At 41.2% G+C, this 17064-nt stretch overlaps 2 protein-coding genes and 1 long non-coding RNA gene across 4 annotated transcripts; 1 reads left to right on the forward strand and 2 right to left on the reverse strand.

Moving 5' to 3' along the window:
• Positions 1–188: 188 nt before the first annotated feature.
• Positions 189–9601, reverse strand: isg20l2 (interferon stimulated exonuclease gene 20-like 2). The gene is made up of 4 exons (XM_067510248.1): positions 9532–9601; positions 8280–9112; positions 7014–7214; positions 189–6140 (listed from the first exon to the last, which is right to left on the reverse strand). Exons 2-4 carry the CDS (start codon positions 9042–9044, stop codon positions 6027–6029), a joined length of 1080 nt encoding a protein of 359 aa, XP_067366349.1. The 5' UTR covers positions 9045–9112; positions 9532–9601; the 3' UTR covers positions 189–6026.
• A 380-nt stretch (positions 9602–9981) lies between these two features.
• On the forward strand, positions 9982–16777 carry mettl25b (methyltransferase like 25B). 2 transcript variants are annotated; one of them, XR_010914797.1, is made up of 9 exons: positions 9982–10328; positions 10999–11117; positions 11571–11787; positions 11888–11950; positions 12365–12502; positions 13538–14319; positions 15380–15564; positions 15645–15804; positions 16652–16777. XR_010914797.1 is itself a non-coding variant. In XM_067509580.1 (8 exons), exons 1-8 carry the CDS (start codon positions 10182–10184, stop codon positions 15728–15730), a joined length of 1737 nt encoding a protein of 578 aa, XP_067365681.1. In that variant the 5' UTR covers positions 9982–10181; the 3' UTR covers positions 15731–16280. The 2 variants fall into 2 exon arrangements, 1 of the variants encoding a protein (XP_067365681.1); XM_067509580.1 differs by lacking the exon at positions 16652–16777 and having other exon boundaries at positions 15645–16280.
• On the reverse strand, positions 11875–13566 carry LOC137130025 (uncharacterized). The gene is made up of 2 exons (XR_010914800.1): positions 13063–13566; positions 11875–12477 (listed from the first exon to the last, which is right to left on the reverse strand). It is a non-coding gene; the product is annotated as an uncharacterized lncRNA (long non-coding RNA).
• Positions 16778–17064: the final 287 nt, after the last annotated feature.

Genomic DNA, 17064 nt, shown 5'->3' on the forward strand with positions numbered 1-17064 from the left:
CCTCCTCCTCCTGCCTGGTATATCGTCATCATTACTGCTAATTCAGAAACACACACTGACGAAGAATAAGGAGAAGGGGTCTCTCAGTGAATGAAATGTAATTACATTTAATATGGACGTTGGACTCTACGGGACCTGTTAGCACCACTTAATTAAATGTGCGTTTCCAAGATAAAAATCCTAATCTACTGGTTTAAACAGTTTTTTAATTGAAAACTTATTGTCATGAGTGTTGAAATAAAAACATAATGTTGGTAATTACAGCAACTTTTTTTTGCATTAATGTAAAATACATTTTAAGTCCTGGTAACTTAATAAAATGGACTTGTTAACTTCATTGTACAATCCTCCCGTTCCCTCCTGTACATGGGACAGAGATATGAAAGACACCTTCAAGGTGACAAAAATTTGCTTTACAAAGAAATTTGATTATTGAAATGTGTTATAGCCTGTAGCTCTAGTGGACTGATGTATAAAGGACAAGACAGAGGAAGGTACTGGGTGCATTCAGTCCTCTAAACCGACCATCTCTGCCTAGTGGCAGTGGTCAAGATTAATAATGTTAGAGAGTTAGAGACAGTTAGATTTTAATTTGTGCAAAGAGAAAGGAAAGCGTGTTCGTTTTTTCTTCTATGGAAAACTCTTTGGAGAAACTTCATTTTTGTGAGTAGTCAACTTAAAAACATTTGTTTATAACGAAAGTAATTAAGTGGATGACAAATAATGTGACAAATAATTTTCTGGTAGAAAAATATTTACACAATGCAGTTGGTTCCTTCAAATTAATTTCATTAAACATTGAGTCTTTTTGACTTTTGACAAACTCAAATTATTGTGCATTAGGTTTTCTGTGAGTTAATGTTCCCCAACATTGACCTGCTGCGTTTGGGCTTTTGTACATGTAAAAGCATTTAGACAGACCACGATAAAGGCAAAAGATTTTTTTTAAAAACCATGAACCACATACTAAAACAAGTGTTGCTGATCAGACTTTCTAATTTTTATAATGCACCGTTAAACATGTTCAATAAATCAAACTTTAACATCTCAAGCCACAGCGACTGACGTCGACCAAAGCAAACCCAACACTATAAAGTATTCGTGCTCCAACACATGCAGATCCTGTGGCTGCGCTGTGCTCAGTGGAAACAAATTCCTGACGGCTTAGCAGTGAGTAATAAAAAACGAATTATAAATGCTTAGCTGATGCAAAACTAATATGCGAGATTTGCTAAGAACCCAGGTGGTAATTAAGTCCTTCAAATATATATACACATATCACATGGCCTAATGACACCAGCGGTGCTCTACCAAGTATTCTGAGGCCTTATAATTAAAGCAACACTTAATCTTCTTTCATTTGTTGAGACTAGTACTTAAATAACGTGGAAGTACATTTATTACCATGGCTTAAAATTTTCTAGAATTAAATACTTTATTCACATAGCATTGATTCACAACAAAAATGATTTCAATTCACTTTACGTATAAGATCGGCGCCTTGCAGACTGATGGAACCTTCAGCAAAACCAGGATCAGGGTGTTGGACATCTGTCTCAACTGTCCTGGGCTGAGTGAAGAGAGAAACGATAAGAAAAGGGTCAAGACTGAGCAGGTTGGTCAGACCAGTAGCTGCACACTGGAAACACACAGGTCCAAACTCCACACACCCACAGAAGACGATCCAAAGCCTCTCTTGGCTTTAAAGTCTGCCATTCACTTATGGAGCTAATAACAGGGAATTAAATGATTCACATTATTGCCTGTGAATAAGAAGCTTAATAAACAGCTTGGCATAATCTAGACTACAGAACACATGTGGCTTTGAAATAATTCTTCTTCAACCTTGTTTGTAGCTCGAGGCTGAACACGTCTAGAGTTATTGATGGAGGCTACACCCGTGTTTAAGCATTCAGACAAATTGCAAGAGACCCTGGTTGCCTGTTAACGCTGGGTCTGGGTCCAAACAGTAGCAAAAAAGACTAAAGTTTTGCCCAAAGGCTAAAGACCAGCTAACACATCTGTTATGTTCTTTGTCTGGATGAGAGCAAAGGAAAGTGAAAGTCCAAAGCAGCGTTTGCCAACTATTTTCTCAAGGCTCTCTCTCACCAGAGATGGTTTATAGTTTCTTCTTGTCGAGAACGTCTCTGAGCAGGAAGTTACAAACAGCACTACAGGTGTTGCCAACCAATGATCTACTCTCCTGCAATGACTCGCTAAGCTGAACAGCCAAACTGAGGTGTCCCTCATACCGATGGGACCACTGCAGATTCAACATGCTGAATCACCTGAAAAGTCCCCGACCCAGGTCCGACTTAGTGCACAAAAACTAGGCCGACAGATGTTCGGTGCATTCTGGCTCCGAGGGAATGAATGGTTTCAGGTTCTTTTGTAGGCTTCTGATAGAACCCACAGTCTTATCAGTCCAAACCAAAAGTGACACATGATGTCAGTAATAATATCCAGAGGAAACTGGTGTGCACACAAGCACAGCACAGGACATAACAGTAAAGCTGGGGGGGGAAAAAGTGTCTGCTGACTTTAATGGATAATCAGCAGACAGCTTGTCTTAATTTCAGCTTATTTCCTCCTCGAAATAAATGACTTGATTGTCTGGACTTATACCTATTGTCTAGTTGCTGCTGAATTTATTTATGCTGAGTACAATGTTGATAACATTATACGCCTCAGCAACCAAATAAATGCCAAGTTGTAATTAGTTTTCCTGTGAAGGTTCAAAACCGCTGGCGATAAATGAGAAAATGTTCCTTTGTGATGTTGGTGAATTGACCTTTAAAGTACAAGTGCCTGTACTGTGTTCGACTGCCAGCCCACAGCAGTTTTTAACCAGAGGGAAGAAGCCGCACATTCAGTAACTGAAAGCCTTTTCATGTTACGGCTTTTAATTATCAGCTATTCCACTTTTCAGCTGGTTCCAGACATCTACTCCCCACCACCCCCCGTCTTCCATTGAGTACCTAAAACACTGGTCTTCACAGCTCAAGAATTTCTGCTGCCTGCCTCCTCTGCCAGCTTCATAGACTGTGGCCGTGAGGTGCTGGTCTGCTTGGACAGCGGACAAAGGACACAGGCTTAACTTTCCTTTAGGACAACCGCTCGTATGCTGCTTTCGAGACACCGACAGGTCAATGTTAAAATAACCTTTTTGTAACTGGGCCCGGTGTTAACAATGTTAACGCCTCCCTTAAAGTTCTAGACATCTCCAACCTGATTTTCGCTTAGAACATGAAGGTGAATTATTGCTAGTGTCAGAGCACAGTGTCGCCTGATGCGTTTCTTCCTCTTTAATTAGCTTCTCCGTGCCACCAGTTGTCTGCTGTGGCTTCCTCTGACAGGATGTCATGGTCTAGAATTAATGTGCTGGTGTTGAATCTGCAGCAGGGAGACTTACTGTGCTGATTCTTTCACCTTTAAGGACGAACACTCGCCAGCGGAGGAGCCCGAAAGCGGAACAATGTGGGAGCAGGGAAGGTCGGTGTGTGTACACCAGCGTGTAAGAAGACCAACTGGTGTCGGGGTCAGTGGAGAGGTTAGATTAAGAAGCAGACGTATAAGTGTACTGATGATGTCATTAATGACATATGGCTTTGATCTTTGCCTTCCAGCTGTCAAGGAAACAATCCATACCAGTGGTTTGTTACAATAGAGGCAGATGTGCTCAGCTTTTGAAAGGAACAGACTCGGACAACAAGCTAACGTGATGATAAAGATGGTGAATACGGTAAATGTTGAATGAGCAGAGTAATGAACACAAATTCAGTGCTTCACTGTTTCTACTGACACACGTGGACAATTTAAAAACAGTATTATTGTTTAAATGCACAGTACATGAACATTTTAAATTCTCAGAATGTATGTGAAGAAGATAAAGCAGATCAACAATGTTGATGCCGTAGGTTAAAGAGTCTAATTGGAGGACTTGGATGATTTGGTTTAAGCAGCATCTTTTGACTTAAAAGACATTTTGGACCAATTTGATAATTACAAAAGGAGATGGGGAAAGGAACAACAGATCTGCTGCACCTGGGGGATTAGAGTGCGGCTGATTAGAGCAAGAACATAAAATGAGACAGTTTTTAGAATTTCTGAAACAATTTAAGACAATTTTGTGTGTGATTGAATGATACAAAAACAACAAAAAAAAAAACAAATTTTAGAGACCAGCATCAGTGCATTCAACAGAAATTTGCTTCCACAGAATATGGAATAATTTAACAAACTTTAAACTGCCACATTATTTCTTGTGTTACACTCTGAATTAATTAGCACTTTAATTTTACCTAGTTACCTGCTAAATTAGATAATCTAATGCAACAGCCCTGCAACAGAGCCTCCCTTCATGAAGGGGATGAGGTTGATCATTAGTTGAGGCTGTAATTTGTGTTTCTGTTGAATGTGCTATACTGATGTGTTTTCTTATGTTTGGAGCATTAGAAAGTTCTCAGTATAAACTGGCTACGGAGCGACATGAAGATGACGGCATTAACGGTGAAACTGGATGAAACTGCAGTGCTCTGTCAAGCGCTTACTGTTCTCTGTAAGCACCAGACTGGATTACCTGCCAGTTCTGACACAGTGCAATTTGTGATGCTCCGTTACTGTAGAACTCTAAAACGAATGCAGTGATGATTTACTGACGCTAAATCATGAGCACCAGGCTGTAGGTACAGACAACTGAACTCTTGAGACATTGCATAGCGAAGTGGTATCGCTCACAGTAAACACTTACACCGATCAGGCGTAACATTATGACCTGAATGAGGAGGCCAAAACATTAGAACCACCTCTTCTTACAATGCAGTACGACTCCACTACTCACTTTGACCTCAATAATAAACATAGTAGTATTATCACCTTTCTGACAGTTTCAATCTAAAAACTGGGAAATTATAACCTTGTAAAAGTAGAATTCATGGCACAGCCACTGTGTTGGATTGTATTAAATATCACAGGTGGGCATGTTACGTTTGATTGGTGTATTTTAAAATTTCATAGTGCGGATTTATAACCGACTGTGCAAGGACCAAGTTGTTACATTGGCAGCGGAAAAACAAAGGCTTTCGCAACCCGTTAGCACTTTGAATTTTAGTGTAAATCAGGTGAGGAGATACTTTTCCAGAATAATTAAGTTAACTCCTGCTTTACTATTGTACATCATGAACTACAATCATCAGCAGGATGTTTATTCAGCTTTCTTTCCCCCTAAACATTTGGCTGCTGTCTAACACCAACACATTTTAAAATCCTGACTAAGAGCTGGTTGATCCATGTTAAACCACATAAAAGGAGTTTTGTCAAAATTTCCCCCCAAATAATTAAACGCACAACAATCACAGACAGTTTCCATCAGTTTTTGTTAGATTAAAAATGTTTAACATGTACGACTGGTAAAAAGCTAAAAAGACTTAATAGTGGTGTGAGGATGCCTTTGGGCTGGTCATCTCATAAAAACGCGTGGAAGCTGGAAGCTAAAAACATTTTCTGATGCTTTGAGATGTTTCCATGACTGCCCTCCAGTGGCAGGAGAACCAGTTGACCACACTGCAAACCCTGAATGAGAGATTAACTGTTGATGCACAGTCACAGAAGAGGTGGAGCCATAAATTACAATAGAACGCGTTTACACTCCAGGGAAGTAGAAGTGGCAGAGGAGCATTTTAGTCTTCAGGGTGAACATGCACCGTTTTCCTGGTTTCTTCATTCACACGTCAACATGACGGGCCCTGAAATGCTGCAGCCAGGCAAAAAGCACCGAGTGTTATTTTATTTCTTCTTCTTTTATGCCCATTATTCACTAACAGGCCTAAAGGGGGCCTGGTGGATCAGTGGTAGAGCACTGGGTTGAACTGCAGGTTTGAATCTCACCCCACCAGGTGTGTCCACCCCAGGAAGGGCATCTGGTGTTTAAAATAAAAAAATAAAAAACTCCTGCCAAATCAATGAACACAAGACGCTCGGCTGTGGCAAACCCTGAAGGGACAAGCCGAAAGCCACTGATCTGTTCACTAACAGGCCTGAGATTTGGAAGCGAGACTCCTCTCCCACTCCTGCTCCACCACTTTATAAAGCTCCATAGTGGCTTTAGCATCTTCCACAGAAGAGTGACCCTTCTTCCCATTCTGAGGACACAGAGAGGATGAGTTCAACATTACTTTGGAAACATTTATTAAATCATAATGACAATACTGTAACTTTTCTGCTGATACACTGACTCTGAATACTGTAGTAAATTCCCATTTCTCGTCCATTGATTACTGACGATGAAATCTTTCATGACTTGAGTAATAAACCTTTCATTAATGTTATTACCAACCAAATACTGCCACCTGTTTCATACAGCGCACAGCAGTGGAAGACAAGATGTTTACTGCTCACTCATATGCTGTTTGGAAAAAGCTTTTTGCTAAATATTCTTTTTATTCATGTCACTCTCACTGAAAAGACAGACGATCTACTAGTCTGCTTATCTGTATACAAAGGAAGATTTTTGTTTCCACTTTGTAACCTGACTTGTACTGAGAAAATCTCTACAGTTTACAGTCAGGTCATTCAGAGTTTCCCAGTTTATTTTAGTTATTTTATTTTCTGTCATATGACGAATGAATTTACTTCTCTCACTGTGTATTTGACCTTGTGCTGCTGTGGTCTATACAATAACGCAATTCAGATTCAAGCTGTGTTACAGATGCCCACCTTGTAAAACTGCTGTTGCAGCTTTGATATAAATGTGACTGGTGCTCACTAAGAACTGAAAACAACATGTAAAATTGGCATCACACCACGTAAACATGGGGCATGTCTGGAAAGTGCTTAAGATTACGCCAGACTAATTGGTGGACCTCTGCCTGGTGTGATTATAAATGTAATCTGCTGAAATTATTTGGTAAAATGAGAATTGGACACCAATTACGACAAACCCATAATGGTTTAAAAAGCTAAAACACTGAAGCTGGTTATTCTATTCCCTAATTAACCAGACCGATGATGTCTACCTGGATGTCACGGTTGAAGATTGCCTTGGTGAGCCTCTTCAGCGATGCACACTCATTCTCAGCAAAGCCGGCCTTCCTGTTAAGCAGAGGGATTCGGGACGTGTCTCTGGTTAAGGCAGCTGGGTGGGAATAGCTGAGGACCTTAAAATCATTGTGGATGGCATGGCCGATCACCACCTTCCCGTTCAGCAGCCTCAGTATCTGCCGACAGAGAAGACAGATTTGAATTTGAATAAATTAACCAAGTAGGTTTACGCTGAATTGGCCGCCAACGTCCTCTCCTGAAACAGAATCATGATGCTGCTGAAGAGTTTGACTCAAGTTCACCCAGGACTGTAAAAGATAGACAACATCAGCACTCACTTTAAGTCTGTAAATACAAAACTAAAAAACTGCAGGTTTTCAAGAGTATTTTATTGTGGCTGAATTTCACTATTCTAAAACTACTATTTACAATGTTAGCATCCAAGCCAGACATTGTGAACTTTGCTACTTAATGCAAATAACCATTCTGCATAAAACATCAGGTTTGTCCTATAAGGCAAAAATAAAAAGGTTAAACTGAGAACAAGCAAGAACACCAGGAGAGAAAAGAGCAAATCTACACACTTTTTATTTCCAAGAAACAGTTACTAGCCCAATATTGGAAACAAATACTAAATTACTTATAAACTAGCAACAAAAAACTATGCTGTAACGAGGAAACATTATGACCAGCTCCTTAGGGTCTTCTTTGTTTGGGTGTCAGAGGTTACCAGCACTTGACACAGCATGATCAGTCTTAAAAACAGTCTTGTGTTATAGGGTGTTTAGCCAAACAAATCGAGCAACCTGATAGAAAAGAACAGAATAATTCTTTCTTGTCCATTTTGGTAGAAATGTGTCCTTGACTCACCAAGTGCCACAAGTCAGACTCACACAGCTGCAGAAATACAAAATTAAAAATAGAATGTAGAGTTATTAAAATGAATAGACTTTGGGGGCTGATGCCGTCAACTGGGGACTTTTTCACTATTTTGACATCAAACTAATCCTTGACTATCAGCAACACCTCAAAGCACCTGGTACTTGAATTAAAATGCCTCTCCGGAGAAATGCCCAGAAATTTTTCCACTAACTCAACCATGATGGTGTAGAGCAGTGGACACAAAAGCAGGTCATTTTCTATATTCTGCAGTAACAGCTTGGACAGCACAAATCTGAATCTGAAAAGTGGCAAGAAATGCAATAACCAGTGGTTTAATCTGCCTCGAATTACTTCCTTACCTCCTTCCTGGCCTGAGAGTATGGCATGGCGTTCACAAGATCACTGCGCCGGATGCCACTCCATCGGGTGCGATAGTCCGTAACAAGCTCAGTGGGTTTGATGAACTTATCGTAAACTATCTCGCCGTTGTAGGACACTAGACTGCAGCGTGCGAGCTGACTGATGTGCCCCTTTGGTCCAGTACCAACCATCTCACAGTCAATAGCAAGGTACTTAGTGGGGACTGCTGCTGATGTGCTGGTGGGTTTATGGCTGCTTGCTGCACTAAAGCCAGAGGTGGTGATGGGTTTATGACTGCTCCATACTGAGAAGCCAGGAGTCACAGTGGGTTTATGGCTGCTTGATGCTGATGAGCCAGTAGTGGTGGTGGACTTATGGATGGTCAATGCTGATGAGCAGTGGGTGGTGGCGGTTGCTGATTTTGTGTTCGCTGGTTCCTTTGGCTTCTCGTGGCCGCCTTTGCTGATCACAGTGAAAGCCCAGGAAGGCAGGGTGCACTGGGACGCGCTGGTGGTCGCACCTGTTTGAGGCAAACTTTTGTTGTGTGTGGGTGTGGGATGCTCTGTGGATGCACCATTGTAGAGAGACGTCTGGCCATAACTGGATTGTCCTCTGTTGTGCTTTTGTTTACTTCCCAGATATCTGTGTTGCTGCAACTCTTGGCGCTTTTTACGAAGCTTGTTTTTCAGCTTTCGTTTTTTTGTTGTAGTTATCGTTCCTGCAGTGTCATTGGAAAAGCTTATGTTGATCCTGAGGTCTGACATGGTTGCTGTCCAGCATAAGTCAATTTATCGCACAATCAAAAATCATCCGTTGTCCCAGCTGTATCCTGCTGCAAGACAAACACTGTTTAAGTGGCATGTTTTTACCTTATAAAGAAAACTTGTAACTGGTGAACACGGCTAACGCTAATGCTAATTTAAGTTTGTGGTTGCAATTCACATACATCATTCACTGGGTTTACGTTGCCTGCTGCTGTACAGTTAACAAGATACAGAGAGGGAAAACTAGCACAAACAGCTTAAATAAACTCAATTGTAAAGTCTAAAAACACCGATTTTACGCTGCTACATCAGACTTAGCTAGCGGAAGTCGGCTTTAACCACAAGCTAACGTTACCCGCTAACGCTTAATGCTAATTCTGATAACAGAAAATTCGTCTTAGCGTGTTTTTGAAAACATATAGGGAAAATATATAGATTCCATATAAGGAAATGTCAGAAAATAAAATTGTGAAATATGAAATTACACCTGAAGCACATTTGAAACCGCACGCATCCACCGGCACAAAACAAAAAAACATCATCCGGGTCGTGCTGCCTTCGGGTACAGTCAGAAACTGGGAGAACTCTGTATGAGGGTTTTTAAGTATACGTTTTAACTGTAGTAAGCACAAAAGCACAAGCACAGAAACTCGGCACTCAAGTAAAAGTGCAAATACTTCTCTAGAAATACTCTAACTTGAAGTCTTCAGTTACTTCCACTACTTAAATACTTGTTTACTAATTTTACTTCAATACACTCCCACAAACGTCTATGATCAAGTAGCCATTTATTTGTTTGAACACAGGAAACTCTTGATACATGTCTGAATTAAAAAGCCAGAAAAAAAAGTCAGACCGTAAAAAACACAACTTTAACCTTCTAGTGTTTTTAAACGTCGTGGCAGAAATTACGTGAAGGGCTTAAATGCATCGTTAACTCTCCATGTGCAATTCACAGTTAGCGACAGGAGCTAACGTCAGCGGCAGATTACAGCGGCAGTTGCTTTTTTTTAAAAACATGAACAGCACGCGATTTGCTTTATTTTATTTATATTTTGTCTAACATTTCAGACACAGTAACTCTTAGCCTTAACAATAACAACAACGTAGCATTAAAAAGCTAGCGTATGTTGTAACATGTCAGTCCCACATCAGCCGGCAGCAGCAGCAGCAGCGCGCTTTGTGGACACGTCCAGTCTTTCACCAGAACATCAGAGAGAGCTGGCGAAAAGACTCACTACTCTTCTGTCTCACTACAGCCACCTGTCCGACTCCTACATAATTGTGCGTATCAATAATGAATTGAGCTCTGTTTTGTGACAGTTTGCAGCTTTTCCACTTTTTCCACTTCTCCTAGCTCCACGCATTAACGTTAGCATGACAGATTTTCCTTCTTCAAATTCGAGAGGGGCTGGATTTTCAAGCAGGTTCCTCCTGTAGGTTAAATGTATTTCAGAAGCTTTTTTAAACTGAGACTCTCACAAACGTACAAAATTGCACTACTTAAGTACAGTGTCAGCTGTGTCATGTGTTTGTAAAGGGACCTTTGTCAAAATTTAGTTTGAAAAACCTTTTTATTATTTTAGTTTACTACGCATTTGCATTTTCCTGAGACTTCTTGTCCTTTGAGCTTTTCCCTTTCAGGTGTCGCCACAGCGAATCATGTGCCTCCATCTAACTTTGTCCTCTGCATCCTCTTCTCTCACACCAACTAACTTCATGTCCTCTCTCACTACATCCATAAATCTCCTAAAGTAAATATACTATTTTGTCAAATCACACAAAATCTGCGGCCAAGGTTAGAAGAGCTGGTCTCTGGACTTAAACCCTAAAATGGGTTAATCTGACCACGGTTGAGAACTAGACAATGGAAAACGTTAGACACAGACAGCTGGATTAATGTGCAAGCCCTCTGTAGTATTTCTTAGTAACTAAGTTTGGTTTTCCCCGACAGGAATTCTTTACCGAAGATCTGTGGCACAAATTACCCAGCCGGTGGCAGCATGTGCTGCAGGACCTCTCGTATCCACAGATTGCAGACCTTTTACTAGATGCTACACACGGAGACAGAAGGTATTGCTGCACTGTTATCAGGCCCTTTACATCCAGACAGTGAGACAAGTAAGAGCCAAAACCCACAATAGAACATTAGGCCTGGACCAGCCTCAAATAATGCAGTGGTATCGGTTCTAAAAGTGATAATTGTGCTCCTATTATGGACTTCAAATTAAGCTTGAGTTAGGTGGAGTTTAAGAGGGGCCTCTAGAAATGAACTATTTCTCCCTGTATCACGTTGAAAATGTAAATCTGCCAGTTAATGTCCAGCGTAGCAGATTTGAATAGTGAAGTTTAACCCTGTAATGACAAATTTGCGATCAAGTGAGGGCAACAAAAACGAGCTCTAAACACAACAGTGAGCCCTTACACGTGATTTAGCAACTATTTTCATCTCTCTAAATTTTGTTGACAGTAAAACGTGAATTAGAACCAGCTTTACGTAATAATCATGTACATTTGTTGTTACAGATACCCTTCAGTTTGGCCCCTCTCCCTTTTGGCTTTCCGTGCCACGGCTCATGCTCTGGCGTTTCCCAGGGAATGCAGGCGAGAGCGAGGCAGGGTCTCCGGCTCTGCGAAGCCCGAGGAGTTCGTGGAAAACCAGAGTCAGAGCTCGTTGCTGGGTCACATCTTCAGGAAACACGTCAAACCCAAGAAACAGCATGAGATTCGCAGGCTGGGGATGGTACAGTATTGCTTTTTGGCTGCGTGTAGATCCTGCTTTAATTTTGTAATTTTAAAAACCTGTTTATTTATTTTTATTATTTTTTCAAATTTAATTTTAGCTGGTGAAACAACTCTGTGACCAGATTGTTTGCCAACGGGTAGTGGATGTGGGCTCGGGACAGGTATGATTCCAGTCATGTTACGAGACAGAACGTTGCTATTGACCAGTTTAGAAAAAACCCAAATTAGTTTCAGTGCAAATGATTTTTAAAAATATTTTATCTCTAATGTGGTACAAAAACTCAAATGAGAGTTTGTGCTATGACAAGTAAATGCTTAAATTAAGCAACTTTGAAAGGACAAGTGTGATACAGTTTTATATCCTTTTAATTGTTAAATTGTACATGTATATGTATAACATGTTAGTCCCAAAAAAAACACATTAAGTATACCTTCATTTTCAATCAGGAATCAGTAATAATACTCAGAAAACTGTTGAAAATAAAATAATCTAATGTGGTTAGCTAGTAATTGTATTGGCGTATACACAGGACAATAAGACTAAGCACTTTCAAACACTGCTCTGCTCTGAACAGGGTCATCTGTCTCGCTTCCTGTCCTTTGGGTTCGGACTGTCTGTCACTGCGATCGAAGCTGATCGCACGCTGGTTGCTATGGCATCCAGGTTTGATGGACAGTTAATGTGGGTCTTGGAGAAAGAGAAACAGAAGAAGGTTTGTACAAATCTACTTCAACTTACTGTCTGGTTACACCCAAAGGTAAAATATTGATTTAACAGCCCTTTACTGGAATGAGTGGGTGGGAAACAGTATCTTTACATTAAGTAATCAGTACTGTGATGATGTACTGAACTCAAAGACAATCTAAAACCACTATATATGGCCTATCAGATCCTCAGATTTAGAGCTATTTTAAACTACGTCATATGATACAGATGAGGTTGGGGTCTTGGTAGAAGTCAAGAACTGTTCATTCATATTACTGTGCTGTACAGATGTGCTGGGGAAAAACACCCAGGTATGAAATTTAGCAAACAACAATGCGGTAAAGTTTGTATTAATTCAGTTAAAATGGCAAGAGATTTTAAAGTAAGACTTAAACAGTTCAAAATCTTAAACCTATTACTGGAAGCCCTGTCAAGCTATTTAGACTTTCTTTAAGAGTCTGCATCCTCCTGATTACATGCCTCAGGATTTCATAGTTCTGGAGAAAGATGTGAATGGTTGTGAATGTAACTGGAGGCAATTTTGTCAATGTCTATCCAAAATCCTACCTCTTTGGAAGCCACAAGGGGCTGGCTGCTCATCCCAAACCACTGAAGGATGGGATTCAGACAGCAATAATGATTGGAAGGCCACTGCAGACACCTGGAGATGCTCCTTTTAAAGAACTGGAGAATGTTAATACATTTGAAAGACTGACAAATAGCTTAGAAGTAACAAACTCTGCCTGTAATGACTGACTTTAACCACATGGGGGCAGCAAAACAAGCTGTAAACACAGAACTCATTTACACTTCTAGCATATTTGATGCATTAATCATTCATCTAAAGTCATGTTTGTGTCCTCTGGATCAACGTGAAACCAATGTTCACTTCCCTTCTGGGTTTGGCTTGTTCTCTTACAATCTGAAAGGGAAGTGCAGCCAGAGTGGTCTTCTTGACACGCCATTAATACAAGTGTTACATCCTATTAGACAGGATCAAACCTTTAGCACCAAAAGTAATAAACGTCTTCCTTTTTCCCAGAACTGCTCGTCTCAGCTTCCAGTGTCACAGTCGTCTCCTCGCCATGTGGTGGGTTGGGTAAACCCCAAGGCATCATGGGAGGTCTTCATCAAGCAGCTGAGTAGTGCAGAATGTGTTAGTGAAGGTCCCTTAACACCGTCTGGACCGAGCAAAAAGAAACTGCGGGGCTCCAAACATCAGGGACATGTGGTCCAGACTCATCATTCCATAGACTCTGACGGCTTCTCAGAGGACATCGAAATGACATCACAACACCAGGAGTCCAAAAAGGGGTCATCTGCTGAAAACTGCTGCCAATGTGTCCAGGCTGTCCGTCAGGAGGGTGGACCCCACCCAGACTTTGTCCTGACCGGTCTCCATGCCTGTGGGGACCTCAGCACCACCCTCCTCCGCCACTTTGTCCACTGCCCACATGTTCGTGGCATCACCTCTGTGGCTTGTTGCTACATGAAAATCACAACCAAAGAAAACCCCACCCCTCCAGGACTAGTTGAACCTCCCAGTCCACCAGGATCAGGTCAGGACTTTGTTCAGGCTGAGTTTGGTTACCCGATGAGCTCTTGGGTGCAGGGGCTGCCGGGACATCAGCTGTCTTATAAGGCACGGGAGGGGGCGTGTCACGCCGTGGAGGACTACATACGGAGGCTTAGGGAGAAGAGCGAGTTACTGAGGACTCACAGTTACCGTGCGATGCTGGAGAGCTTCATCAGGGATGTGAGACCAGATCTAAGGAGGGCAGGAATCCAGACCATAAAGAAATCCCATTTATTAACCTTCACAGAGTAAGTGAAAACCGCAGTTTCCAGGCATTTACACTGGTGCTGCTCATAACCGAAATGTCCACTTTACCTCGAAACACATCACTAAACCAGTGTGATAGAAGGTGCAACCTGCGGAGAGTCAATGTGTATAAATGATGCGCCAAACAAACCAAAGTGGTACTTACACTGCTTCAGCTAGTGCTGAAGTCGAGCGAGAGAAAATTAAATGATCAGTTTGTCGTTTATCAGGAAAATATGCCTGAATATTATCTGGTTCCAGGTTCTTCAATGTGAACATTTTGAGCTTTTCTCTGGTTTATGTGACTGTATGTTGAATATTTTACTTTTTACGTTTTTCAGTGTTTTCTGGTGTTTCATAAACAAAAGCAACCCTCAACCCACGGAATGAGCTGAAAGGACAAATAAAAATTCTATTATAATGGAAGTAAACATGAGCTGAGGAATGATGATGCAGCTGAAAATTTTATTTTTCATAAATATAGAGTTTATTACATTATGTAATTGCATGCACGATTACCTATGAAGTATTTTAGTTTGTTTTAGAGTCTGTCTATCAAAACTTTGGAGATATTCATATTTTTAAGAGGCATAATATTTCTGAAAAACAACCAAACTTTTTTTATAAACTTTTCAAGGATGATGCAAATGTTTTCACTTCACAGTTTTTTTTTTTTTAAAGTCTAAATTATAATCGAACTGCTTAACTATTTAAAACCACTATGTGTTGATTTTTACCATTTAGAAGGATTTTGCCTTTCCGTGTTTCGAAAAATGAGAATCCTGGTACTTTTCATTTTGTTCATCTCACCGTCTTCTTTGATACGTCCACTGACGAACACCAAAATCAAACAAGTGCTCAAACGAATCCATTGGTCAGAAAAATAACTTGTGTCGGCATCGAGTCAGTGAACTCACAGAACTGTAGACCAGTTTGCTCCTCTGCCTCTGAGAAGTCTGCAAATATTTCAACCGAAATGTAAAATTACGTCCTTTAAACCACTACTGCATATTATACCTCTGTAATCTCTGGAATCATTTCTTCTGCCCACACCATGCTTAGGTACGCCCGTCTGGGTTTGGCTCGGATCGGCCTGCCTCCTGACTTGCCGCTGGATTCAGAGCGGGTGGAGGCCATGTTGAAGCAGCAGGGCAGGGTGGTGGTGTACTTCAGCCTGGCTCTGCTTCTGGCTCCTGTGGTGGAGACTCTGGTGCTGCTGGACCGGATGATCTACCTGCAGGAGAACGGTGAGATTTGAAATGAGCTGCTGTTAAACTCTCTGTGACTGCGTCTCGAGCTGTAACTAAACTTTTTTTTATTCCTGCAGGTGTGGACAGTCAGCTAGTTCCTCTCTTTGATCCAAACTTTTCTCCAAGAAACTTTGTGCTTGTGGCCCTGAAGCCTCGTGGGTAGAGAGGAGAAAACAACAAGTGAAACGATGCTATTCACTCCTTGTTGGAAAAGTCCTCGGTGCCCTAAGTCTTAAGGTTATTTTGATTTTAAGGATTTTAACTAGCAAACTCGTAGATGTTTTAGTCAGAATGGAGAATATGTCTGTGCTGCACCTCCACTATGACACAGGAACATGGTTGAAATCTGAGTGACAGAATGTGGAATACAGCAAATCTTTACAGAGGCTTTTACACCGTCCGGACATCATCACAAACTCAGCGATGGCGCAGAAGCAGTCGTGTGTTTGGCTTTTGGTTCCATGGTTTGTTTAAAGTTTTACAAAAATTTGACGAAATCCTATGATTTTATTTAATCTGTACTGTTTCTGCCCTCACAGCAATAAACAAAACAGATGCTTCTAATTTAAGTTGCAGCCGTTTGGCATCATTCATGTTCTAATCTAGATCCATCATCAGGTCAAGATTTTGGTTCTGTCATTGTTTTATGACCAAATAACCACAAAACTAATGGCCTTCCCATCAGTATCAACTTTTTTTTTCTTTACTTAACGAAATACTAACAAGTGTGAGCGCAGACTTCAGCTTCCTCCCAGTGAGATGTCCCATAGTAGTAGCTACAGGAAGTAATAAACTTTTTCCATCCATCCATTATCCTGTTCAGGGGTCATGGGGGGGTGGAGCCTGTCCCAGCTGTCACAGGGCCAACAGATAATTTAATAACTGAGTTACTAATTAACCTAAAATGCATGTGTTTGGACTGTGGGAGGAAACCAACACAAGCACGGGGAGAACGTGCAAACTCGGACCAGAGACGCGAACCCACAACGTTCTAGTTGGGAGGTGGTAACACTCACACCCAGTAATTTCAGCTCTGAATCCACTTCTCTACAACAACATCTTTTCTCCTGTTAATCATACACAGATAACAGCCCCCAGGATATGATTGCGAGCCAGCAAGGCCCTGCTAGTGTCTTCATCTTCTCGTGCATCAACATGGATCTGGTTTCTTCAGCAAACTAAGGCAAACACAACGTGCACTAACCTCTGTGTAAGAGAAGGAACTAATGAGCCTGACGGTAAAACGTGACCCCATGTGGTGAATTTGGAAATCAGGTTTCGGAGAAGTGGAACTGTTGTTTTTAAAAGTCAAAGCATGCAAAGCCTGTATTTTCCATGTCCACAGCCAGCCTCTCAGCCCTGAGGGCACCTATAAAGCTCAAAATAAAAGCAGATGTTGAGCCCTTAGATTGGACTTCTCACAGTGGGGCTGCTGTTCTGAGACCAGCTTGGCTCTCGTTTCATGTCTTCTGTCCTATTGTTATGTTCCCGTACCAG

Source organism: Channa argus, chromosome 7 (assembly GCF_033026475.1).
Source record: "Channa argus isolate prfri chromosome 7, Channa argus male v1.0, whole genome shotgun sequence".
Taxonomy (NCBI): domain Eukaryota; kingdom Metazoa; phylum Chordata; class Actinopteri; order Anabantiformes; family Channidae; genus Channa; species Channa argus.